This window comes from Gorilla gorilla, chromosome 13 (genome assembly GCF_029281585.2).
Source record: "Gorilla gorilla gorilla isolate KB3781 chromosome 13, NHGRI_mGorGor1-v2.1_pri, whole genome shotgun sequence".
Taxonomy (NCBI): domain Eukaryota; kingdom Metazoa; phylum Chordata; class Mammalia; order Primates; family Hominidae; genus Gorilla; species Gorilla gorilla.
In genome coordinates, this window is record NC_073237.2 from 93,650,584 (window position 1) to 93,676,445 (window position 25,862).

General features: G+C 42.2%; 1 protein-coding gene across 4 annotated transcripts in view; it reads left to right on the forward strand.

Moving 5' to 3' along the window:
• Positions 1–25,862, forward strand: part of CCDC180 (coiled-coil domain containing 180) — an 85,219-nt gene that overhangs the window by 35,652 nt on the left and 23,705 nt on the right. For all 4 annotated transcript variants that reach the window (XM_019034036.4, XM_063696601.1, XM_055350017.2 and 1 more), the window contains 7 exons: positions 984–1,110; positions 3,121–3,160; positions 3,289–3,740; positions 16,313–16,539; positions 20,286–20,461; positions 22,070–22,250; positions 23,366–23,512. In XM_019034036.4, the coding sequence (XP_018889581.3) occupies positions 984–1,110; positions 3,121–3,160; positions 3,289–3,740; positions 16,313–16,539; positions 20,286–20,461; positions 22,070–22,250; positions 23,366–23,512 (1,350 nt within the window). The remainder of the gene's footprint in view (positions 1–983; positions 1,111–3,120; positions 3,161–3,288; positions 3,741–16,312; positions 16,540–20,285; positions 20,462–22,069; positions 22,251–23,365; positions 23,513–25,862) is intronic.

Genomic DNA, 25,862 nt, shown 5'->3' on the forward strand with positions numbered 1-25,862 from the left:
AGGTGCCTGTAATCCCAGCTACTCAGGAGGCTGAGGCAGGAGAATCACTTGAACCCAGGAGACAGAGGTTGCAGTGAGAGGAGATCATGCCATTGCACTTCAGCCTGGGTGACAGAGCAAGACTCTGTCTCAAAAACAAAAAAAAATTTAAACATGTATATTCTTGTTAAAGGGGGAAAAAGAAGTTAACCGCTGCAAACATATAGAGATTTTTTTCCCTCATTCCTGCCCACTTTTCTTTTTTTTATGGGCATACACATTTATATATATGAATATATACACGTACATAGTGTTTTTAAAATAAAGGTTGGATTATACTGTGCAAATTGTTCCATAACTACAGATATACTTCCTTTTTTAAATGCCTTGTAGCATTCATTAATGTAGATACTTCCTAATGGTTTAGCAATCCCTCAATTGATTAGCTGTTTTCTATTGGTTCCGATTTCTCAATATGACAAGCAGTTCTCTGTGAACTTTCTTGCATCTTTCTGACTTTGTACAGCTGATTCTGTAAGGACTGTTCACAGAAATGGAACGACACTGCCAATTGATTGTAGTACTTAGATTCAGAAGGCAATTCTGATTACTTTAGGCAAGTAAGTAACCCTATGAGCCTTGGTCTACTTCTCTGAGAAACAGAAGTCTGGACCTTGGGGCATTTGCGAGTTTGATGGAATAATGTAGGTGCTGTCAAGTTCGAGGACAGCATTGAGACCAAAGACAGGGTTAGGACCCTGGACAGGGAAAGGGAGCTCATGTTACAAGCAGAAAAGTCTCTTGTGTGTGTTTTCCAGACTTTCTACAAAAAGTATGTATTTCTCGTATGATCAGAAAAATAGCATAGCCAAGGACTGCTGCTATAAAAGAGCAGCCACACAGCAGCTCTACACAGAGCTGTGTGCCAGATTGCAGCCCATCTCCTTGGGGTCAGGGGTGTGGTTCCTAGCTGGGGTCTCCTGTCTTACCTACCTACCTCCCAGGTATGAATGTTTTCACACCCTCCTGACAAAGGAAGTGATGGAGTACCCAGCGATCATGCTGAAAGAACTCAACTCCTACAGCTCTGCCCTCAGCCAATACTTCTTTGTGCGTGAAATCTTTGAACAGGTATGGAGAGGGTGAAGATACACCCAGCCACTCATGAAGAAGCTAAAGGAGAGGCTGACTTCTTGTTATGATCTGCCTAGACTTTGAAAGCCATTCCTAATGCTGCAGAGTTCAAATCAATGCAAGAAGAAAGAAGCTGAAAGTGTCTCTAAAGAGACCATCTCTTTCTCAGTATAAAACAGGCTGAAGGGTTCAGAATTCAGGGCTCAAGCCTGAATGGACTTATAATGAAAAGGTTAATTTATATGGCGCTTGGAATTCCATTTATCATACCTACCACTGCCACATAATTCTCCTAAAATATAGCTTTAACCCACCTACTCTCCTGCAAAATCCCTCCCCAACTGTGCAGCCCCCACCAAATCCAACTTACAGTCCCTAGATAACCACAAAGGCCCCACTCTCTCTGCTTCCCACCTTGACTCTCCCTCGTCCAGCAGACTCATCCCTCTTCTGGCATGTGCCTCCTGCCTGCTGCCCTTCCTCATCGTGCTCCCTCTGCTGGGGCCCCTCTGTCTCCACATATCCCAAACCCACCCATACCTCCAATTCACTACCAAGAGAAAGGCTCCCACTCATTCAGCCTGACCCCTCATCTCACCTTGCTCAGCCCCTGCCACCTCTCAGAGCTCTGAACTTTTTTGTGCTTGGTTGCTGTCAAATACAGGAGTCTGGAGCACCCAACTATAATGTATTTCTTAAAGGGCAAGTATGCCTTAATTTTTATTCAGTTTTGATTGTCATTAGCACAAGGGTCTTGCACATAATTCAGACACAATAAATGCTCTCTGGGTAAATGCATGAATACCTGGGATTCCCTGATTTGAATCCCCCAGAGTTTGGCTCTTTTCCCGCACACCAGCCATAGTCCTGCCTGGCCTGAATGGAAATGCTCGTGGTTGCCACTGAACCTGGCCAAAGGTTTCCCACATATACAGGACACCTGGCTCCTTCCCTGAGCATCTCTCCTCCCAGAAGAGATTCCTGTTTAGATTGCTAATAGCTGCTCCCTGTGCCACCTAGGTTGAGAGGGAAGCTCAAGCTATAGGATGGCGAGCTTATTGCCTGCCCTTTGAGATCATTTGGATCACCTGGGTTAAAGGTATAGGCACCATTATGATCTCCATTTCATGGAAGATAACACTAAGCCCCATAGGGTGTAGAGGACTTGCCCAAGATCACTTAGCTTGTCAGGAGCTGGGAATCAAATCCAGACCTGCAAATTCCACAGCTTGCACTGTTATCCATAACACAGAATATCCAAAACTTCACCCAGAGCCTGTGAAACAGGAAATTTGCAGGGTTTACAAGGGGGCTCTCAGGATCATGTAAATCATGCCCGTTGTGTCTGTTCCATCTAGCACAGAATGCAGCAGATTTCTGCCCTTTGTTTGCATCCCTCAGTTTATATTTTTCTTGCCCTTTGCTCCAGATCACTGCCAAAAAATATATCATAATGAGCTTTAATTCCATGATTACCCATTGTGTGCTATAAGGGTTTGCTAGCCTTCTTGGAATTAAGAAAAACTGGTTCCTAGGATTGAGAACAACCCAATTACCCCAGGGAACTAAGTTGGTCAAGGCCTGCATCAGATATTAAAGGGGAGGGATGGGTCCTTTTACTTAAAAGTGGCACTCTGGGCTGGGTGCGGTGGCTCACGCCTGTAATCCCAGCACTTTGGGAGGCCGAGGCGGGCGGATCACGAGGTCAAGAGATGGAGACCATCCTGGTTAACACGGTGAAACCCTGTCTCTACTAAAAATACAAAAAATTAGCCAGGCGTGGTGGCTGGTGCCTGTAGTCCCAGCTACTCGGGAGGCTGAGGCGGGAGAATGGTGTGAACCCCGGAGGCGGAGCTTGCAGTGAGCCAAGACCGCGCCACTGCACTCCAGCCTCGGCAACAGAGCCAGACTCCTCTCAAAAAAAAAAAAAAAAAAAAAAAAAAGGTGGGGAGCACTCTGAAGAAAGGCAATGCAGGTCCTTCAGTGACTCTTGGTTTTTCCTTGTAGAACTTGGCTGGAGAAGTCATTTTCAAATTCAGGCAACCAGGTAACACTTTTTCAATTCAAGTTTTATTCTCCCAGATTTCACTTTTATGCATTTGTGGGTTGGGAGGCCCAATCCAGGCAGCATCAGTAAATTGTCTCTCCTTGTGCTTTGGTGTTTATCATCAACAGAAGCACATGAAAAACCCTCCCAGAAGAGAGTGAAAAAACTGAGGAAGAAGCAAGGGTCTAAAGAGGACATGAGCAGAAGTGAGGAAAGCATAAGTAGTGGGACAAGTGCTGCCAGGTCAGTAGAAGAGGTGGAAGAAGAAAACGATCAAGAAATGGAGTCCTTCATAACTGAAGAGGTGCTGGGGCAGCAGAAAAAATCTCCACTGCATGCTAAGATGGATGAGTCCAAAGAAGGCTCTATTCAGGGACTGGAAGAAATGCAGGTTGAAAGAGAGGGCTCCTTAAACCCATCCCTGAATGAGGAGAATGTGAAGGGTCAAGGAGAAAAGAAGGAGTCAGAGGAGGAAGATGAGAAGGAGGAAGAGGAGGAGGAGGAGGAGGAGGAGAAGCTGGAGGAAGAGAAGAAGGAGAAGGAGGCACAGGAAGAGCAAGAGAGTTTATCTGTGGGTGAGGTAAGCCAGCAACTGATTCATTCTTGGGCATAGAGAAAGTTTGCTATGATCATTTTGTGTTTATCCCTAGTGTAAGCTGGGGTCTTCAGTGGCCCAGTCTCCATAGAGGTGCAGAAAGAGAATTACAAAAATATTCATACAATTCATACTTTAAAAAAATTTTATTTTAGGTTCAGGGGTACATGTGCAAGTTTGTTATTTAGGTAAACTATGTATCATGGGGGTTTGATTTACAGATAATTTTGTCAGCGGGCTAATAAGCATAGTACCCAATAGTTGTTTTTTTTTTCTGATCCTCTCCCTGCTCCCACGCTTTACCCTCAAATAGTTCCCAGTATCTGCTGTTCGCCTCCTAGTATCCATGTGTTCTTTGTTTAGCTCCCACTTAAAAGTGAGAACATGCAGTATTTGGTTTCCTGTTCCTTTGTTAGTTTGCTTAGGATAATGGCCTCCATCCATGTTGCTGCAAAGGACATGATCCCATTCTTTTTATGGTTGCATACTATCCTATGGTTTATATGTACCATATTTTATTTATCCAGTCCTACTGTCAATGGGCGTTTAGGTTGATTCCATGTCTTAGCTATTGTGAATAGTGCTGCAATGAATATATATGCATGCATGTGTCTTTATGGTAGAATGATTTACATTCTTTTGGGTATATACCCAATAATGAGACTGTGGGGTCAAAAGGTAGTTCTGTTTTAAGTTCTTTGAGAAATTGCCACACTGGAATACACTCCCACCAGCAGTGAATAAGCATACCCTTTTCTCTGCAATCTTGCCAGCATCTGTTGTTTTTTGACTTTTTAATAATATTCATTCTGACTGTTATGAGATGGTATCTCATTTGTGGTTTTGATTTGCATTTCTCTAATGATTAGTGATGTTGAGCACCTTTTCATATACTGGTTGGCCGCATGTATGTGTACTTTTGAAAAGTGTCTGTTTGTGTCCTTTGCCCACTTTTGAATAGGGTTGTTTGGTTTTTGCTTGTTAATTTAAATTCTTTATAGATTCTGGATATTAGACCTTTGTCAGATGCATAGTTTGCAATTATTTTCTCCCATTCTGTAGGTTGTCTGTTTACTCTGTTGATAGTTTCTTTTGCTGTGCAGAAGCTCTTTAGTTTAATTAGGTCCATTTGTCAATTTCTGTTTTTGTCACAATTGCTTTTGGCATCTTCATCATGAGATCTTTGCCAAGTCCTATGTCCAGAATGGTATTTCTTATTTTATCTTCCAGGGTTTTTATAGTTTTAGGCTTTACATTTAAGTATTTAATCCATCTTGAGTTGATTTTTGTATGTGGTATAAGGTAGGGGTCCAGTTTCAATCTTCTGCATATGGCTACCCAGCACCATTTATTAAATGGGTAGTCCTTTCCTCACTGCTTGTTTTTGTCAGCTTTGTTGAAGATCAGATGGTTTAGGTGTGAGGCATTCTATTCCATTGGTCTGTGTGTCTGTTTTTGTACTTGTATCATGCAGTTTTGATTACTGTAGACCTGTAGTATAGTTTGAAGTCAAGTAACATGATACCTCCAGCTGTGCTCTTTTTACTTAGGATTGCCTTTGTTATTCAGGCTGTTTTTTTATTGCATATAAATTTTAAAATAGTTTTTCTGATTCTGTGAAGAATGTCATTAGTAGTTTGATAGGAATAGCATCAAATCTGTAAATTGCTTTGAGCAGTATGGCCATTTTAAAGATATCGACTCTTCCTATCCATGAACATGGGATGTTTATGGTTTTTCATTTGTTTGGTCATCTCTGATTTCTTTGAGCAGTGTTTTGTAATTCTCACTGTAGAGACCTTTTACCTCCTGGTTAGCTGTATTCCTAGGTATTTTATTCTTTTTGTGGTGATTGTGAATGGGATTGCATTCCTGATTTGGCTCTCGGCTTAGATGTTGTTGGTGTGTAGGAATGCTACTGATTTTTGTATGTTGCTTTTGTACTCTGAAACTTTGCTGAAGTTGTGTGTCAGATCAAGGGGCTCTGGGGAAGAGACCGTGGGGTTTTCTAGCTATAGAATGTCATCTGCAAACAGGATAGTTTGACTTCCTCTCTTCCTATTTGGATGCCTATTATTTCTTTATCCTGCCTGATTACTCTGTCCAGGGCTTCCAATACTAGTTGAATAGGAGTGGTGCAAGATGGCCTCCTTGTCTTGTGCTGGTTTTCAAGGGGAATGCTTCCATCTTTTGCCCAATCAGTATGTTGGCTCTGGGTTTGTTATAGATGACTCTTACTATTTTGAAGTATGTTCTTTCAATGCCTAGTTTGTTGAGGGTTTTTAACATGAAGGGGTATTGAATTTTATCAAAAGCCTCTTCTGTGTCTATTGAGATAATCATGTGGTTTTTGTTTTTAGTTCTGTCTATGTGATGAATCACATTTACTGATTTGCAAATGTTGAACCAACCTTGCATCCCAGGGATAAAGCCTACTCGATCATGGTGAATTCGCTTTTTGATGTACTGTTGGATTCAGCTTGCTAGTATTTTGTTAAGGATTTTTTGCATCAATGTTAATCAAGGATATTGGCCTGAAATTTTCTTTGTTTGTTGTGTTTCTGCCAGGTTTTGGCATCAGCATGATTCCGGCTTCATAGAATGAGTTGGGGAGGAGCCTGTACTCCTCAACTTTTTGGAATAGTTTCAGCAGAAGTGATACCAGCTCTTTGTACATGTGGTAGAATTTGGCTGTGAATCCGTTTGGTCCTGGGTTTGGGTTTTTTTTTTTTTGTTTTTTTTGTTTTTTTGTTTGTAGGCTATTTATTATTGATTCCATTTTGGAGCTCATTATTAGTCTGTTCACGGATTCAGTTTCTTCCTGGTTCAGTCTTGGGAGGTACATGTGTTCATGAATTTATCCATTTCTTCTAGATTTTCTAGTTTGTGTGCAAAGAGGTGTTCATAGTAGTCTGATGGCTGTTGGAGGTTTTTTTTGTATTTCTGCGGGGTCAGTGATAATGTATTAATACTTTTTTATTTTTTGCTAACAGTGATCCAATTCTTTACTCAGAGTAATGCTTTTCATCTTAAAACATTTTTAATTATTTTTTTTTGAGATGGAGTCTCACTCTGTTGCTCAGGCTGGAGTGCAGAGGCGTGATCTCAGCTCACTGCAACCTCTGCCTCCCAGGTTCAAGTGATTCTCCTGCCTCAGCCTCCCAAGTAGCTGGAACTACAGGTGTATACTACCACACCCGGCTAATTTTTGTATTTTTTTTTCTTTAAAGGGGGAACAAGGGAATTGTTAAGTGAAATAATGACCCATATATGTTTAACATTTTACTTATTACAAAGTATTTTTGCATACATGTTCTTATTCTGTTTCCCAGTAAAATTTTCACTGTGAGGCAAATATTATTAATTATTCTCTTTTTAGAAGCATGCAAAACAATGCTCCTATCCTAGAGATAAGGGACTCCACAAACTCACTCAGCTACTAATGGAAAAGCTGGGACTCTTTTTATATTATACGACTTAGCCCTAGGGAGCCGTTATTAGCAATAGCCAGTATTTTAAGGAGTGTTTGTCATGTGCCTGGCATTTTGTGGACTTTACATGGATTACATGATTTAATCTGCATGACTAATCTGTAAGGTTGATACTACATTTATCCTTATTGTATAGACAACGAATCTGAGAGTTATCAAAGCTAAACAACTTTTCTATGCCAAAGCCAAGCTCCAGACCCTGGTAGCCTGACTCCAGGATCCATGTTCTTCTTTGTCACTAAGCTAACTGCCTTCTCAAACCAATGCTACCAATGCTACTATGCTGGCCTTCCAGTACATACACCTTTATGCTCTGCTACATGTCCCTTTAGGGCTATGTATGTCCTTATAATATTAAGTTGTATTTTTGCTAATGTTTCCTGTTTTCCTATATAGGCTATTTTTTCCCACTGATGAAATGTCGAGTCATAGGGAAACAGAAAATTATAGTTTACATTATTTATAGTTTTCATTGAGAATATGGTAACATAAGGAACAAAATCATAGGGCCAAACATAGTCTACTCATTAGACTTTCATCTTTAACAATGCCACCAAGAAAGTTTCAAAGGGTAGAATTATGTACACCTCCAAAGCAACTCTCTGTTGTCTTAGCAGCTTACTTTGAATGGTTATCCATGAATGCACACTTCTCTCAGAGAGATTATATATCTTGAAGAGAAGATCCATATTTTAAACATTTCTCTCATGTCTAGTACTGTTCTGGATACAATAGCAGGTACATTTCATTAAATTAAATCTCAGCTTAAGTAATATTGTATTGAAATTACCAATCCCTCACACATTTTTCACCCAGCCTGTTTTATTTTTTGAAAGTAAGACTTTCCATGTTAGCTTTCTTCCTTGTTTTGCTCTATTAAAAACTCTTTCCCATTTCTTCTTTTTTTATTTTAAAACTTTTTTTTTAATACTTTAAGTTCTAGGGTACATGTGCACAATGTGCAGGTTTGTTACATATGTATACATGTGCCATGTTGGTTTGCTGCACCCATCAACTCGTCATTTACACCAGGTGTTTCTCCTAATGCTATCCCTCCCTCATTCCCCCACCCCACAACAGGCCTTGGTGTGTGATGTTCCCCACCCTGTATCCAAGTGTTCTCATTGTTCAATTCCCACCTATGAGTGAGAACATACGGTGTTTGGTTTTCTCTCCTTGCGATAGTTTGCTCAGAATGATGGTTTCCAGCTTCATCCATGTTGCTACAAAGGACATGAACTCATCCTTTTTTATGGCTGCATAATATTCCATGGTGTATATGTGCCACATTTTCTTAATCCAGCCTATCATTCTGGATATTTGGGTTGGTTTCAAGTCTTTGCTATTGTGAATAGTGCTGCAATAAATGTACATGTGCATGTGTCTTTATAGTAGCATGATTTATAATCCTTTGAGTATATACCCGGTAATGGGATCACTGGGTCAAATGGTATTTCTGGTTCTAGATCCTTGAGGAATCACCACACTGTCTTCCACAATGGTTGAACTAGTTTACACTCCCACCAACAGTGTAAAAGCATTCTTATTTCTCCACATCCTCTCCAGCACCTGTTGTTTCCTGACTTTTTAATGATTGCCATTCTAACTGGTGTGAGATGGTATCTCTTTGTGGTTTTGATTTGCATTTCTCTGATGACCAGTGATGACGAGCATTTTTTCACGTGTCTGTTGGCGGCATAAATGTCTTCTTTTGAAAAGTGTCTGTTCATATCCTTTGCCCACTTTTTAATGGGCTTGTTTGATCTTTTCTTGTAAATTTGTTTAAGTTATTTGTAGATTCTGGATATTAGCCCTTTGTCAGATGGGTAGATTGCGAAAATTTTCTCCCATTCTGTAGGTTGCCTGTTTCTTTCACTGTGCAGAAGCTCTTTAGTTTGATTAGATCCCATTTTTCAATTTTGGCTTTTGTTGCCATTGCTTTTGGTGTTTTAGTCATGAAGTCCTTGCCCATGCCTATGTCCTGAATGGTATTGCCTAGGTTTTCTTCTAGGGTTTTTATGGTTTTAGGTCTAACATTTAAGTCTTTAATCCATCTTGAATTAATTTTTGTATAAGGTGTAAGGAAGGGATCCAGTTTCAGCTTTCTACATATGGCTAACCAGTTTTCCCAGCATCATTTACTGAAAAGGAGATCCTTTCCCCATTGCTTGTTTTTGTCAGGTTTGTTGAAGATCAGATGGTTGTAGATGTGTGGTATTATTTCTGAGGCCTCTGTTCTGTTCTGTTGGTCTGTATCTCTGTTTTGGTACCAGTACCATGCTGTTTTGGTTACTGTAGCCTTGTAGTATAGTTTGAAGTCAGGTAGCATGATCCCTCCAGCTTTGTTCTTTTTGTTTAGGATTGTCTTGGCAATGCAGGCTCTTTTTTGGCTCCATATAAACTTTAAAGTAGTTTTTTCCAATTCTGTGAAGAAAGTCATTGGTAGCTTGATGGGGATAGCATTGAATCTATAAATTAACTTGGGCAGTATGGCCATTTTCACGATATTGATTCTTCCTATCCATGAGGATAGAATGTTCTTCCATTTGTTTGTGTCCTCTTTTATTTCTTTGAGCAGTGGTTTGTAGTTCTCCTTGTAGAGGTCCTTCACATCCCTTTTAAGTTGGATTCCTAGGTATTTTATTCTTTTTGTAGCAATTGTGAGTGGGAATTCACTCATGATTTGGCTCTCTGTTTGTCTGTTATTGGTGTATAAGAATGCTTGTGATTTTTGTACATTGATTTTGTATCCTGAGACTTTGCTGAAGTTGCTTATCAGCTTAAGGAAATTTTGGACTCAGACAATGGGGTTTTCTAAATATACAATTAGGTCATCTGCAAACAGGGACAATTTGACTTCCTGTTTTCCTAATTGAATACCCTTTATTTCTTTCTCTTGCCTGATTGCCCTGGCCAGAACTTCCAACACTATGTTGAATAGGAGTGGTGAGAGAGGGCATCCCTGTCTTGTGCCAGTTTTCAAAGGGAATGCTTCCAGTTTTTGCCCATTCAATATGATACTGGCTGTGGGTTTGTCATAAATAGTTCTTATTATTTTGAGATGTGTTCCATCAATACCTAGTTTATTGAGAGCTTTTAGCATGAAGGCTGTTGAATTTTGTCGAAGGCCTTTTCTGCATCTATTGAGATAATCATGTGGTTTTTGTCTCTGGTTCTGTTTATGTGATGGATTACGTTTATTGATTTGCGTATGTTGAACCAGCCTTGCATCCCAGGGATGAAGCCAACTTGATCTTGGTGGATAAGCTTTTTGATGTGCTGCTGGATTTGGTTTGCCATTATTTTATTGAGGATTTTTGCATTGATGTTCATCAGGGATATTGGTCTAAAATTCTCTTTTTTGGTTGTGTCTCTGCCAGGCTTTGGTATCAGGATGATGCTGGCCTCATAAAATGTGTTAGGGAGGATTCCCTCCTTTTCTATTGATTGGAATAGTTTCAGAAGGAATGGTACTAGCTCCTCTTTGTACCTCTGGTAGAATTCGGCTGTGAATCCATCTGGTCCTGGACATTTTTCTGGTTGGTAGGCTATTAATTATTGCCTCAATTTCAGAGCCTGTTATTGGTTTATTCAGGGATTCAACTTCTTCCTGGTTTAGTCTTGGAAGGGAGTATGTGTCCAGGAATTTATCTATTTCTTCTAGTTTTTCTAGTTTATTTGCATAGCGGTGTTTATAGTATTCTCTGATGGTAGTTTGTATTTCTGTGGGATAGGTGGTGATATCCCCTTTATCATTTTTTATTGCGTCTATTTGATTCTTCTCTCTTTCCTTCATTAGGCTTGCTAGAAGTCTGCCAATTTTGTTGATCTTTTCAAAAAACCAGCTCCTGGATGCATTGATTTTTTGAAAGGTTTTTTGTGTCTCTATTTCCTTCAGTTCTGCTCTAATCTTAGCTATTTCTTGCCTTCTGCTAGATTTTGAATTTGTTTGCTCTTGCTTCTCTATTTCTTTTAATTGTGATGTTAGGGTGTCAATTTTAGATCTTTCATGCTTTCTCTTGTGGGCATTTAGTGCTATAAATTTCCCTCTACACGCTGCTTTAAATGTGTCCCAGAGATTCTGGTACGTTGTGTCTTTGTTCTCATTGGTTTCAAAGAGCATCTTTATTTCTGCCTTCATTTCGTTATTTACCTGGTAGTCATTCAGGAGCAGGTTGTTCTATTTCCCTGGAGTTGTGCGGTTTTTAGTGAGTTTCTTAATCCTGAGTTCTGATTTGATTGCACTGTAGTCTGAGAGACAGTTTGTTGTGATTTCTGTTCTTTTACATTTGCTGAGAAGTGCTTTACTTCCAACTATGTGGTCAATTTTGGAATAAGTGCAATGTGGTGCTGAGAAGAATGTATATTCTGTTGATTTGGGGTGGAGAGTTCTGTAGATGTCTATTAGGTCTGCTTGGTGCAGAGCTGAGTTCAAGTCCTGGATATCCTTGTTAACCTTCTGTCTTGTTGATCTAATATAGACAGTGGGGTGTTACAGTCTCCCATTATTATTGTGTGGGAGTCTAAGTCTCTTTGTAGGTCTCTCAGGACTTGCTTTATGAATCTAGGTGTTCCTGTATTGGGTGCATATATATTTATGATAGTTAGCTCTTCTTGTTGAATTGATCCCTTTACCATTATGTAATGGCCTGCTTTGTCTCTTTTGATCTTTGTTGGTTTAAAGTCTGTTTTATCAGAGACTAGGATTGTAACCCCTGCTTTTTTTTTTGCTTTCCATTTGCTTGGAAGTCTTCCTCCATCCCTTTATTTTGAGCCTATGTGTGTCTCTGCACGTGAGATAGGTCTCCTGAATACAGCACACTGATGGGTCTTGACTCTTTATTCAATTTGCCAGTCTGTGTCTTTTAACTGGGGCATTTAGCCCATTTACATTTAAGGTTAATATTGTTATGTGTGAATTTGATCCTGTCATTATGATGTTAGCTGGTTATTTTGCCCATTAGTTGATGCAGTTTCTTCCTAGCATTGATGGTCTTTACAATTTGGCATGTTTTTGCAGTGGCTGGTACCGGTTGTTCCTTTCCATTTTAGTGCTTCCTTCAGGAGCTCTTGTAAGGCAGGCCTGGTGGTGACAAAATCTCTCAGCATTTGCTTGTCTGTAAAGGATTTTATTTCTCCTTCACTTATGAAGCTTAGTTTGGCTGGATATGAAATTCTGAGTTGAAAATTCTTTTCTTTAAGAATGTTGAATATTGGCCCCCACTCTCTTCTGGCTTGCAGGTTTCTGCTGAGAGATCCACTGTTAGTCTGATGGGCTTCCCTTTGTGGGTAACCTGACCTTTCTCTCTGGCTGCTCTTGGCATTTTTTCCTTCATTTCAACCTTGGTGCATCTGACAATTATGTGTCTTGGGGTTGTTCTTCTCGAGGAGTATCTTTGTGGTGTTCTCTGTATTTCCTGAATTTGAATGTTGGCCTGCCTTACTAGGTTGGGGAAGTTCTCCTGGATAATATCCTGCAGAGTGTTTTCCAGCTTGGTTCCATTCTGCCTGTCACTTTCAGGTACACCAGTCAAACATTGATTTGGTCTTTTCACATAGACCCATATTTCTTGGAGGCTTTGTTTGTTTCTTTTTACTCCTTTTTCTCTAAACTTCTCTTCTTGCTTCATTTCATTAATTTGACCTTCAATCACTGATACCCTTTCTTCCACTTGATTGAATTGGCTACTGAAGCTTGCGCATGCGTCGCGTAGTTCTTGTGCAATGGTTTTCAGCTCCACCGGGTCATTTAAGATCTTCTCTACACTGTTTATTCTAGTTAGCCATTCGTCTAATCTTTTTTCAAGGTTTTTAGCTTCCTTGCATGAGGTTCGAACATCCTCCTTTAGCTCGGAGAATTTTGTTATTACCAACTTTCTGAAGCCTACTTCTGTCAACTCGTCAAAGTCATTCTCCATCCTGCTTTGTTCTGTTGCTGGTGAGGAGCTGTGATCCTTTGGAAGAGAAGGGGCACTCTGGTTTTTAGAATTTTCAGCTTTTCTGCTCTGGTTTCTCCCCATCTTTGTGGTTTTTATCTACCTTTGGTCTTTGATGATGGTGACCTACAGATGGGGTTTTGCTGTGGATGTCCTTTTTGTTGATTGTGGGTGGCAAGCCACCCAGGTGCCGAGGCAAGAGACCAAGGACACGAGCTGTTCCAGTATAATAAAATATAAAACAAGAATAGTTATGCCAGATATGGATCTTAGATATGATTATATATGAATATCATTAATCATTAGTTTGTAGCAATTACTCTTTATTCCAATATTATAATAATCCTCGCTCTATAATCATAACCTGGAAAAACCAGGCCATACAGAGATAGGAGCTGAGGGGACACAGTGCAAAGTGACCAGAAGACAAGATTGCAAGCCTTCTGTTATGCGCAGACAGGGCCACCAGAAGGGCTCCTTGGTCTAGCGGTGACGCCAGCATCTGGGAAGACGCCTGTTGCCAGGCGGACCATGGTCTAGCGGTAGCAAAAAGTGTCAAGGAACAACACCCGCTACTTAGCAGACCAGGAAAGGGAGTCTCCCTTTCCCCGGGGGAGTTTAGAGAAGGCTCTGCTCCTCCACCTCTTGTGGAGGGCCTGACATTAGTCAGGCTTGCCCGCAGTTATCCGGAGGCCTAACCATCTCCCTGTGATGCTGTGCTTCAGTGGTCACGCTCCTAGTCCGCCTTCATGTTCCATCCTGTACACCTGGTTCTGCCTTCTAGATAGCAGTAGTAAATTAGTGAAAGTACTAAAAGTCTCTGATATGCAGAAATAATGGCGTAAGCTGTCTTTCTCTTTGTCTCCTCTCTCTCTCTGCCTCGGCTGCCAGGCAGGGAAGGGCCCCCTGTCCAGTGGACACGTGACCCACGTGACCTTACCTATCATTGGAGATGACTCACAGTCTTTACCCTGCCCCTTTTGCTTTGTATCCAATAAATAACTGTGCAGCCAGACATTCGGGGCCACTACTGGTCTCTGCACATTGGTGGTAGTGGTCCCCTGGGCCCAGCTGCCTTTTCTTTTATCTGTCTTGTGTCTTTATTTCTACACTCTCTCCTCTCCGCACACGGGGAGAGACCCACCGACCCTGTGGGGCTGGACCCTACAGTTGATGTTGATGCTATTCCTTTCTGTTTGTTAGTTTTCCTTCTAATAGTCAGGTCCCTCAGCTGCAGGTCTGTTGGAGTTTGCTGGAGGTCCACTCCAGACCCTGTTTGCCTGGGTTTCACCAGCGGAGGCTGCAGAACAGCAAATATTGCTGCCTGATCTTTCCTCTGGAAGCTTCATCTCAGAGGGGCACCTGGCTGTATGAGGTGTCAGTCGGCCCCTACTAGGAGGTGTCTCCAAATTAGGCTACACGGGGGTCAGGGACCCACTTGAGGAGGCGTTCTGTCCATTCTCGGAGCTCAAACACTGTGCTGGGAGAACCACTGCTGTCTTCAGAGCTGTCTGACAGGGACATTTAAGTCTGCAGAAGTTTCTGCTGCCTTTTGTTCAGCTATGCCCTGCCCCCAGAGGTGGAGTCTACAGAGGCAGGTGGGCCTCGTTGAGCTGAGGTGGGCTCCACCCAGTTCAAGCTTCCTGGCCGCTTTGTTTACCTACTCAATCCTCAACAATGGTGGATGCCCCTCCCCCAGCCAGGCTTGCCGCCTCACAGTTCGATCTCAGACTAGCAGTGAGCAAGGCTCCGTGGGCGTGGGACCTGCTGAGCCAGGTGCAGGATATAATCTCCTGGTGTGCCATTTGCCAAGACTTTTGGAAAAGCACAGTGTTTAGGTGGCAGTGTTCTGATTTTCCTGGTTCAGTCTGTCACGGCTTCCCTTGGCTAGGAAAGGGAAATCCCCCGACCCCTTGCGCTTCCCGGGTGAGGTGATGCCCCGCCCTTCTTCGGCTCACCCTCCGTGGGCTGCACCCACTTTCCAACTAGTCCCAATGAGGTGAACCAGGTACCTCACTTGGAAATGCAAAAATCACCCATCTTCTGCGTTGATCATGCTGGGAGCTGCAGACTGGAGCTGTTCCTATTTGGCCATCTTGGAATGGACCTCTAATTTTTGTATTTTTAGTAGAGACAGGGTTTCACCATGTTTCCCAGGCTGGTCTCGAACTCATGACCTCAAATGATCTGCCACCTCAGCCTCCCAATCTTATTCAACCATCTTGGAACAGACCTCTAATTTTTGTATTTTTAGTAGAGACAGGGTTTCACCATGTTGCCCAGGCTGGTCTCGAACTCATGACTTCAAATGATCCACTGCCTCAGCCTCTCAAAGTGCTGGTATTACTGGTGTAAGCTACTGCACCCAGCCACAGCAATGCTTTCTAAAATTCATTTTCCTCTCCTCATATCCCTGCAACCTATTCTAAAGTCATTCTTCAACCTTCAACTGTATGGCTTTCCTTATGCCTCCCTGGTTCTCTCCTTCTCAATTCCTCTTTATTGAATAGATCAACTTAGACTCTCTTGCTTCACCTTGGTCTGTTTATTTCTTCTCTTTTCCTATTCTCAAAAGCTCCATATCCAAGCTGGCAGACAGAGCTCTCCTTTGAGTGCAGGGAAGTAACTCTCATAAAATAAATCTTGTCCTCAAAACATATTCAAAATCACAGAACAATAAGTTGAATTTCATAATCATAGAATTGCAGAAAAATCATTTTGTATATTGCTGTGGAAAAATTGTAGACTTCTTTTTGAGCAGGAATCCCAAACGCAAATGCCCACAGGTATGTAATAGAAAAGAGGGCTGGAGACCAAGTGTAAAATAATGACAAATGATGAAGACTGGTGCAGGCATTACTCAGCTCCAACTAAAGATGCCATGTGGGAATGCAGGCTCAGAATTGACATATTTTCTGATGTTTTAAGAGAAATTAGAAACCCAGATTTTTGTGTAGAACTTCCCAATTTTAAAAGCACTGTGTGGGAGGCGAAAAAACCTAGGCAAGATTCGGCCCATAATCTTGGCCCAAAATTTGGTTTACAACCTCTGATATCAAGGAACCTGTGGTTGGCATTCCCAAGTCCATTTGATGATATAAAGTCAACTTTAGTGTTGTTGCCTGCTTAGGAAGAAGACAAGGAAGAGGGTCTAGAGGAGATATACTATGAGGACATGGAGTCCTTCACAATCTCCAGTGGAAACACTTATTTTGTCTTTGTACCCCTGGAAGAAGAAGAGCATTGCAGGAAGTCCCATTCCACCTTCTCAGCCATGTTCATCAACGACACTTCCAGTGCCAAGTTCATAGAACAAGTGACAATTCCATCGAGACTAATTTTAGAAATTAAGAAACAGTGAGTAAAAAACTATTTTATTCTCATCCTGTTGTTCTGAGTTTTGTAAACAAGGTGAAATATTAAAAAAAAAAAGGATTGGGCTGGTATCAGTTGGATAAAGAAAAAAATGTAGGTAACTGAAGGAAGGTAGGGGTGAGAAACACAATAAAAAATGGCAAAATCCAGGAATTATTTGCAGTCACAGATATCTTCTATGAGAGTGACCCCCTGCACCCACCTCAGGAGGCTCTCTGCTGGCTTGGGCCTTGGAGATAAGATACAGTGTTTTCCCTGACAGATACTTTTGGGTTCTAGTTCCTGGTACATCTGTAATCATAGGCTTCTTTTCTTTTTCTATTTTAATTCTATAGATATACACCATAAATATAAATATCTCATGTATGGTATTTTGTACTCAGTATGTGCAAAATATAAGAATGGAACTGTTCACTCATAGAGTATATCCATGTCCATCGCTAGAAGACATGACCAAAAGATACTACCAAAGAGTTTTTTTGCAGAAAATATAAGAACAATGAAGAATAGAGAAATGACCCATAATCCCACCACTGAGAATTTACTTCCCCTAACTCCCAAGTTTCTGGGCCTTTGTGTTTGAGTTTGGATCAAATGTGGACATTTGTGTTTGCCTTTTGGATGGCATTCTCATTGTCCTCCTGCCTCTACAATGTCATAGGAGGGCTCATCAGCTAGAGATCTCCTGGTTCATTCACCTCCTGTATGTAACATGGGCAGGAGGCTGGAGACAAGGAATGAAAGGAGTGCAATCAGGCCTTTGGGCTCTTTCTCCTACACCTGAGCAGCATCTCACCTTGGAAATGTCTCTTGACTCAAACATCATCCCTCTCCTTCCTCTACCAGAGGCCATCATCTGCCCTCTCCATAGCAGATAGGACAAAGGCCAGCAAGGACTATCACAGGAGCTATTATTTACTGAGTGTATTTAATCCCCTTAATAACTGTGAGAGAGTTACCATACTTAACTCCATTTTACAGATGAAACTGAGGCTCAGAGAGTTAGTCATTTGGCCTAGATCTCCAGGACAGGAAGCAGTTTGATCCAAGATATGAATCCAGACAGACCCTGTAACTCCAGAATCTTGCACCAACCACTATGCTATCTGCCTTATGACTAACCAGAAAAAAAATTATCTGTCCAACTGATTGGGTTTGCATACTGAAGGACAACATGCATTCATAAAAGTATGAAAATCATAAGTGTATAGCTCAACAAATTGCCCAAATATGACACAGTTGATACCCAAAGCCCACAAGAAATAGAACCATTACCAGCCCTCAAGTGTACCCATCCCAAGTCACCACTCTCTCTTCCCCAAAGATAACAAATATTATAACTTATGAGTTTATTTTGCTTATTTTTTTACTTTATCTAAATTAAGTCATACAGAACTCACTCTTTTATTATGTTTATGAGACATATATATTATTGAATGTGGCTAGGGTTCAGTTTTTATTTCTGTATAGTATCCCGTTATAAAAAAATATTATCCATTTTATTAATCCATTTTACTGATACACATTTGGTCTTTCCAATTTGGGGATATACCAATAATGTTGCTCTGAACATTCTTGTACAAGCCTTCTGGTGAATATATGTATATATTTCTGTTACATATAGAACTAAGAGTGGAACTGTTGACTCACAGAGTGTGTGTGTCCATATCCGTCTTTAGGAGATACAGCCGAAAGATACTACAAGGAGTTTTCAAAAGTGGTTTTTAACAGTTTTACAGTTTATAACAGCATATGAGAACTTCAATTGCTCCACAACGTCAGTGGTATTGTCAGTGGTTTTTATTTTAGCTGTTCTGATATAGTTATAGTGGTGTTTCATTGTGGTTTTAATATGTATTCTCCTGATGAGTATGATATTGTATACCTTTTAAAATACTCGTTGGGCCATTTGGTTATCTTTTTGGGAAATGCCTAGCAAAATCTTTTGCCTATTATTTTTCTGGTCAATTTTCTGTCTTTTTTTTTAATTAATTTATGGGAATTAATTATATATTCTATAGCCGGGCATGGTGGTGTGTGCCTGTAATTCCAGCTACTCAGGAGGCTGAAGCAGGAGAATCGCCTGAACCCAGGAGGCGGAGGTTACAGTGAACCAAGAGAGTGCTGCTGCACTCCCGACTGGGAGACAGAGTGAAACTCCGTCTCAAAAAAAATTAAATTATATATTCTATATAAGGCTTTGTCAGATAAATAAATGGCAAATGTTCATCCCCTCTCTGCACTTGCCTTTTTAAACTCTCTTTCAAGGTATATCTTTTAATGAACAGAAGTTCTTATTTCTAATAAGGTCCAATTCATCAATTTTTAAATTAGGGTTAATTTACTTTGTGCCTTACCCCCAAGGACATGGAGATGTTCTCCGAAGTTATATATTTAAAATGTTATTGTTTTCAACTTCCATATTAACATCTAAAATCCACCTGGAACTGATTTTTTGTTTACGGTATGAAATAGGGGTCAAGATTCACTTCTTTCCCATACAGATAACCAGTTGATCCTGGGTCACTTAATGAGGAGACTCTCCTCTCCCCCACTGCTCTGCGACGTGTCTTTTCTAGTTCTCTATGTGTCTATCCAATGACTTCATGCTGCTTTATTACTACAGCTTTACACTAAGCCTTAATATCTGATAGTGTAAGTCCTCCACCTTTAGTCTTCTCCCTCCATTATTCTTGGCTCTTTGTATTTCTACATAATTTTTAAAATTAGCTCAAGTTTCCATAAGACATCTGCCGCGATGTTGTTTCTTGTTATTGCATTGAATCTATAGATCAGTTTTTGGAAACTGACATCTTAACAGTACATGGCCAAAAAAGTACCATACATTTTTAAAAGGAAGAAATGATAAGCTGAGAAGCAACATTTGCAACTCACATCAAAGTCAATGACCTTCATGTCCCTAGTATATGAAGAGCTCCTAGAAATTGATTTGTAAAAAAAGAACAGCTATTCACAACAGAGAAATGGGCAAAAGACATTCATGGACAGTACACAGAAAGAGAAATTAAATACTCTTGGGGTTTTTTGAGGCAAGGTTTCACTGTCGCCCAGGCTGGAGTTCAGTGGCATGACTCACTGCAGCCTTAACCTCCTGAGTAGATGGGACCATAGGCGCATGTCACCATGACCAGCTAATTTTAAAAATATTTTATAGAGATGGGGGTCTCACCATGTTGCCCAGGCTGGTCTCGAACTCCTAGTTTCAAGCAATCCTCCTGCTTCCGTCTCCCAAAGTGCTGGGATCATAGGCATGAGCCACAGTGCCCAGCCTAAATAATCTTAAGCACATGAAAATATGCTCAGTCTCAATGATAATATGACAAAATTGTCAAATTTAGACATCTGACAATACACTCTGAGACTGTGGAGAAATAGGAACATTGCTGATAAGAATACAAATTGCCTTCTAGTGGAAAACAGTTTGGCCATATCTGCCAAAACCACAAATGTATTTTAACCTTTGATTCAGCAATTCCAGTTCAAGGTCATTTATCCAAAGAAACAATTCTACATCTGACATACATAATGTCCTCCAGCAGTGGTATGGTTAAAAGAGTAATGGTCCATTTACACAATGAAATGCAATGTAGCTGGGAAATGAAATGAAGAATGAGTGAAAGGGGGAAGCACTTTGGGTCTCCATATGGAAAGACCTCTCATGGGTCATGATTGCTGGCAGGGATGACCCTGGCTGGTCTCTCCCTCAGACTTCGAGCTGGCTTCTTCGAGCACCTTGAGAAGTGGTTTGACCAGTGTTCCCTCAACACCCGGGTCACCGTGGCCACCAAAATCAATGAGCTGGATTCAGAACTGGAGCTGCATCTGCACCTGCACCAGCCAAGAGCCCAGCAGATTGAAAAAGACATCCACAACGTCAGGGCAGGTACAGATGCTGCCTGGGAATGTCTGCCCTGCCCGCAGCCACTCCTTCAGTGTCTGCTCCACCGCGGCTCCATGTTCATTAGCTGCCCCAGTTTGTACCATGCAATGTTTAGCATGTTCTCATCACACCATGGAAGATGTACATGAGGGTTCGCACCTCTGAGGCTTGCAGAAAAAGGTAGTACTCAGAAACCTTCTGTGAGATTTTTTTCTCATTTCCATTTTTTTTCAAGAGGGTGTTATAGTTGAAAACAAAGAGCGTTGTACTGTTTTAGCTCTTGGAACCCAGATCTGCTCATACACCTGTCAGATACACACCTGCATGGTGGATGTTCTAGAGGCAAGCTCATAGCTCAGGGAGTTGAAGCTCTCAGTTTCAACTCCTGTGACCCTATACAGGTTACCTGACCTCTCTGACTCCTCTCTCACCTGCAGAAGGGGTTGACAGAAGTGTTAAGGAGGTGGTGATAAACCCTTTTAAAATGGTATAGTAAGGAATCATGAGCATCTTGTACAAGATACAGCCTCCAAAAGTGGTAGCCATTATTTCTACTTTATCATTTATCATACTTAAAAATACATGCATTTCACACCTATGTGGTGGACTCTGTTAATGCGGGGCGGGGGGGCGTGTTTTCAGTAGGATCCTTCAATGACCTCTGTTGGTTTTTCACCCAAATTATACTCCAACTCCTTCAAAGCCCTTTAGAGCTATCAGAGAGCCCCATCACTAACCCATGCAAACTCCTATTCCTGGAGCAGGGAAAGAGTTGTGCAAGTTGACAACTGGCCTTGAATCCCAGCGTTTGTGGGCTCAGGCAACTTGTGTGGCATTTGGAACCTCATTGTTCTCATCTGGAAAATGTGTGTGCTAAATGCACTGAGGAATAAAAGGATTCTATGTGCACTGAGTAAAAGCTCCCGAAGGCTGGCTCCCTTTCCTTCCCACGGCCCCTGACCCAGTACACAGTGTGGAAAACAAGGCCAGAGAAGCAAAGTCCCAGCATCTCACCATTCATTTTTGGCAGAGCTGAGACCACAGCACTTCCACCACTTCAGACGATAGTGGGATCAGATGGGAGGTGGTCGGGGTGTGGGGGGGTCTAGGGACTCTCTGCTCATTTAAAGGCCCATGATGGAGCCCTGGAAGCCCAGTCCTTGTTCTTGCCACTCCACCTTGGAAGACAGTTGGAATTCAGGCTCACTGGACATAGGTATCCACTGATGTTAAGGAGCAAACTCAGACTGCTCAGTGCTGTACTTGCTGTTACCCACCAGACCCTCTCACCTAGATCTCAGCCCTCCCCAACACCCCCTGCCCATCCTGCCTGCTACTCAGCTGCTTCCCAGACTCTCCATCTTCCTGGCTGTATTCCCTCTGCTCCGGGCAGGGTGTCTCCACAAACAGGAGCTCCCTGCTCATGGCCAGGCCTCCTCTCCAGCCCAAGCCCTGATGAAGGCAACAGGGGCAGGACAAGGGGCCTTGACCTGAATCGTTCCTGTTCTGCAGCTGGCCTGGAAGAGGCAGCAGGCGGGCCTTGTTCCAGGAAAGCAATGTGCTGAGGTGAATCGGGTCCCCGGGGCCCCAGGTCTCTTAATCCTTTTTCAGCCGAGCTTTTGCTTCATCAAGAGCGGTTGGACAGCCACTGTGCTGGGGTGACCGAGACGCTGAAGAAGAAGCAGCTGATGTTCTGCCAGTTCCAAGAAGAGCAAAACGTGAGGAGCAAAAACTTCCGCCTGAAGATCTATGACATGGAGCACATCTTCTTGAATGCCACCAGGAGCCAAAAGTAAGGGGTCCTGGGAGTCTCCACCCCAGCCATGTGGCTCTGGAATCCCAGTTCGGCTGCTGCTTTCAAAGGAGCCCCCCTCCCTGTAGACACAAAAGCAGAAGGCACCTCCAGAGCCTTCTTTTGAGTTAAACTCTTCAAGAGAGTCAAGTCAAACTCTGTGTGGAATATTGCTTGGGAGGGCAGGGAGTGAGCAGCCAGAGAGCAAAGTATATGCACAGGCAGCATGCAAGGGTGCACACCATGTGCTATGAAATATCAGTGGTGGGGAAGACCACTTCCCCTCAGGAAAAATCAGGGAGGGCTTCCTGCAGGAGGCAGCATTGAAGATGAACTCAGAGGAGCCCTGAATGGAGAAAGATGGGAGAGGGTTGAATTCCACAATCAGTGAAAGAGCACTGGCCCAGCTCAGTGTAGGAGTGTGCTCAGGGCAGAGCAAGGGGCTCCAGAGAGGCCATTTGGGTTATGAGATGGAGGCCTCAGGCAGGTCACAGGGAGGAGACTGGCAAGTGTCTACGCAGCCATCAGGCACATGAGGGACAGCTGTTTCTGGTGGACTTGGTTGTAAAGAGGACACTCAGGGCACTCTTTTGGGGTATCATGGGTGCAGGAGCCACCTTGCTGGGGGTCAGACACAGCCCATTGGAGCAGGGACAAAGATCCAGTAGGATCTTCTGGGATTCTTTCACCAATTTGATGTGCTCTGATCCAGCACACCCAGAATGTGTCCTGCAGACACTGGAATTTTGAACTTCCTTCTACTACCGCCTTTGCTACCCAGAGAAGCTGTGCAGCTGGGCACTGCTTGTGGAGCCCAAATAGACTCCCAGGTTGTCCTCCTTTCAGGCCCAGGTCACCACCCTCCCCTCTCATGCCCCCCAAACTGGTCACCCATCAGCGTTGTGCCCCCAGGAAGGTCACCTATCACCACCTGCCCCTCCCATGTCCCCAGGATGCTCACCATCACCACCTGTCCCTCCTGTGTCCCCAGGCTGGTCATTATCATGACCGGCCCCTCCCTTGTCCCTCAGGCTGATCACCATCACCACCTGCCCCTCCCTTGTCCCCCAGGGTTGTCCCCCATCACTGTCCTGTTCCTCCTCTGTCTCCCACAGGCTGGTCACTCTCAGCAACACACTGCACCAGGAGTTGCTTAGCTATGTTGATGTCACCCAGGTGTCCCTGCGCAGCTTCCGGCAGTACTTGGAGGAGAGTCTGGGCAAACTCCGCTACTCAAATATTGAGTTCATCAAACACTGCAGGTGGGAGCCAGTGTCCAGGGCCTCTTCAGGCCACCTGAGTTTCTCTATTGGGATGTGGTCTTGTTTCCCCCTTAATTTTTAGTTTTGACAAAATAAATGTAACATCAAACTTAACATCTTAACCATTTTTAGGTGCACAGATCAGTGGCATTAAGGATATCCTGGTTGTTGTGCTACCATCACCACCACTGGTCACCAGAACTTTTTCATCTTCCCAAACTGAAACTCTGTACCATTAAACAAGAACTCCCCATTCCTCCTTCCCCATGGCCCCTGGCAACCACCATCCTCCTTTCAGTTTCTATGAATTTGAAATCTCTAGGTACTTCATATAAGTGGAATCATATATTTGTCCTTTTCTTGTCTGGCTCATTTCATTTAGCATAATATCTTCAAGGTTCATCCATGTATCATGTATCATGTGTCACAAAATCATTCCTTTTTAAGGCTGAATAATGTTCCATTGTGTGTATATATCACATTTTGTTTACCCATTCATCTTTGATGGGCATTTGGGTTGTTTCCATCTTTTGGCTATTGTGAATAATGGTGGTAGGAACATTGGTCTACAAATACCTGTTCAAGGTCCTGGTTTTAGTTATTTTGGGTATTTCCTAGAAGTGGAATTGCTGGATTAAATGGTAATTCTATCTTTAACTTTGAGAGGAACCATCATACTGTTTCCACAGCAGCTGCGCCATGTTCATTCTCACCAGCAATGCACAAGGGTTCCAGTTTCTCTACATTATCACCAACGCTTGTACTTTCTGGTGTTTTTTGTTTTTTATAATAGACCTGTTAATGGGTGTGAGGTGTTTCTATGTTGTGGTTTTGATTTGCATTTCCCTGACGATTAATGCTGTTAACCTTTCCATGTGTTTATTGGCCATTCTTTCCCCTTATTTTTACCCCTGCAATCTTAATCCTGGATGAAAGTAATCCTAGATTTAGTCTTTGACATTTTTGAAAGGCTATATTTATTTTTTAAGGCTTATGCTATTTTAAAAATCACAAATCTTTTGATCATTAGAGCATAATCAAACACAGATTGTATATAAAGTACAAAGTGGAAGCCCTCCAAAAATATATTTTCTATGTGCCTGTACTTATATATACATGAGCAAAAAATTGTTAGTTTTGTACAGAAATGGAATCCTAGTATATGTGCTGACCCACAGCCCCCCACTACCAGCATCACCAAATCATGGTGATGTAGGGAGTAAAGGAACCTCCTTTCCACCCCTGAAGTTTCAACAATTTGAGCCAATAAAACAAGGCCGGGCACAGTGGTTCATGCCTGTAATCCCAGCATTTTGGGATTCTGAGGCGGGCGGATCACCTGAGGTCAGGAGTTCGAGAATAGCCTTGCCAACATGGAGAAACCCCGTCTCTACTAAAAATACAAAAATTAGCTGGGCATGGTGGCAGATGCCTGTAATCCCAGGTACTTGGGAGGCTGAGGTAGGAGAATTGCTTGAACCTGGGAGGCGGAGGTTGCCGTGAGCTGAGATCACACCACTGCACTCCAGCCTGGGAGACAGAGTGAGATTCCATCTCAAAACAACAACAACAACAACAACAACAACAAACAATAAAGACGATAAACAGATTAACGGGAAACCAATTTATTAACGTGCAAGTGTGTAGGTGTCACACAAAGTTTGAAACTCAAACAAAGACCAGGTGGTTGAAGCTTAAATAGCCTCTTCATAGGAGAGTGAGAAACGGGAGATGTAGGAAATTTTAGAGGAAGGGTAAATGATGTTTAGGGGAGATTAATGGACCCAAAGAACAGACAATAGCCTGGGACCAATTCTATCTGGGCTCTGGGTGTGGTGTCAACTCCAGTCTTCCTTCCTACAACTATGCATCAGTTTCTCCTGGTTGATGAGATATCTGGGGAAGGGATTCACAACAGTTGAATATCTTCTGGAGGATCCAGCCTTTAGGTAGACAGGTGAACTTTAGAGAAAGCTCTTCCCTGCATTTGCTGCTCCCCAGGTACTCTCAGTTTGAAGTTCAAAGCAGCACATTTTTGGTTTCATTTTCTGAGCCCCAAGAGTGGGCACCTTCCATGTCAGTATCTGCAAAGCTTGCATTTGTTTTAAATATTATTAAGATTTTTCTGATTATAAAAATAGAATTTTTAAAGAAAATTGGGAAAGTAGCGAAAACTAGAACTATAATTTGACATGTTAATCATCTCTACCTTGCTTATCTCTGCATGTCTTGTATATTTTAGCTTCATTCTAGCTAATTTCTTTATATTATGCTTCCTAGTCACTGATTCACTCTGTAACTGTGTTGAACCTTCTGCAAATCTATTCACTGAGTTTTCAATTTTAATTAT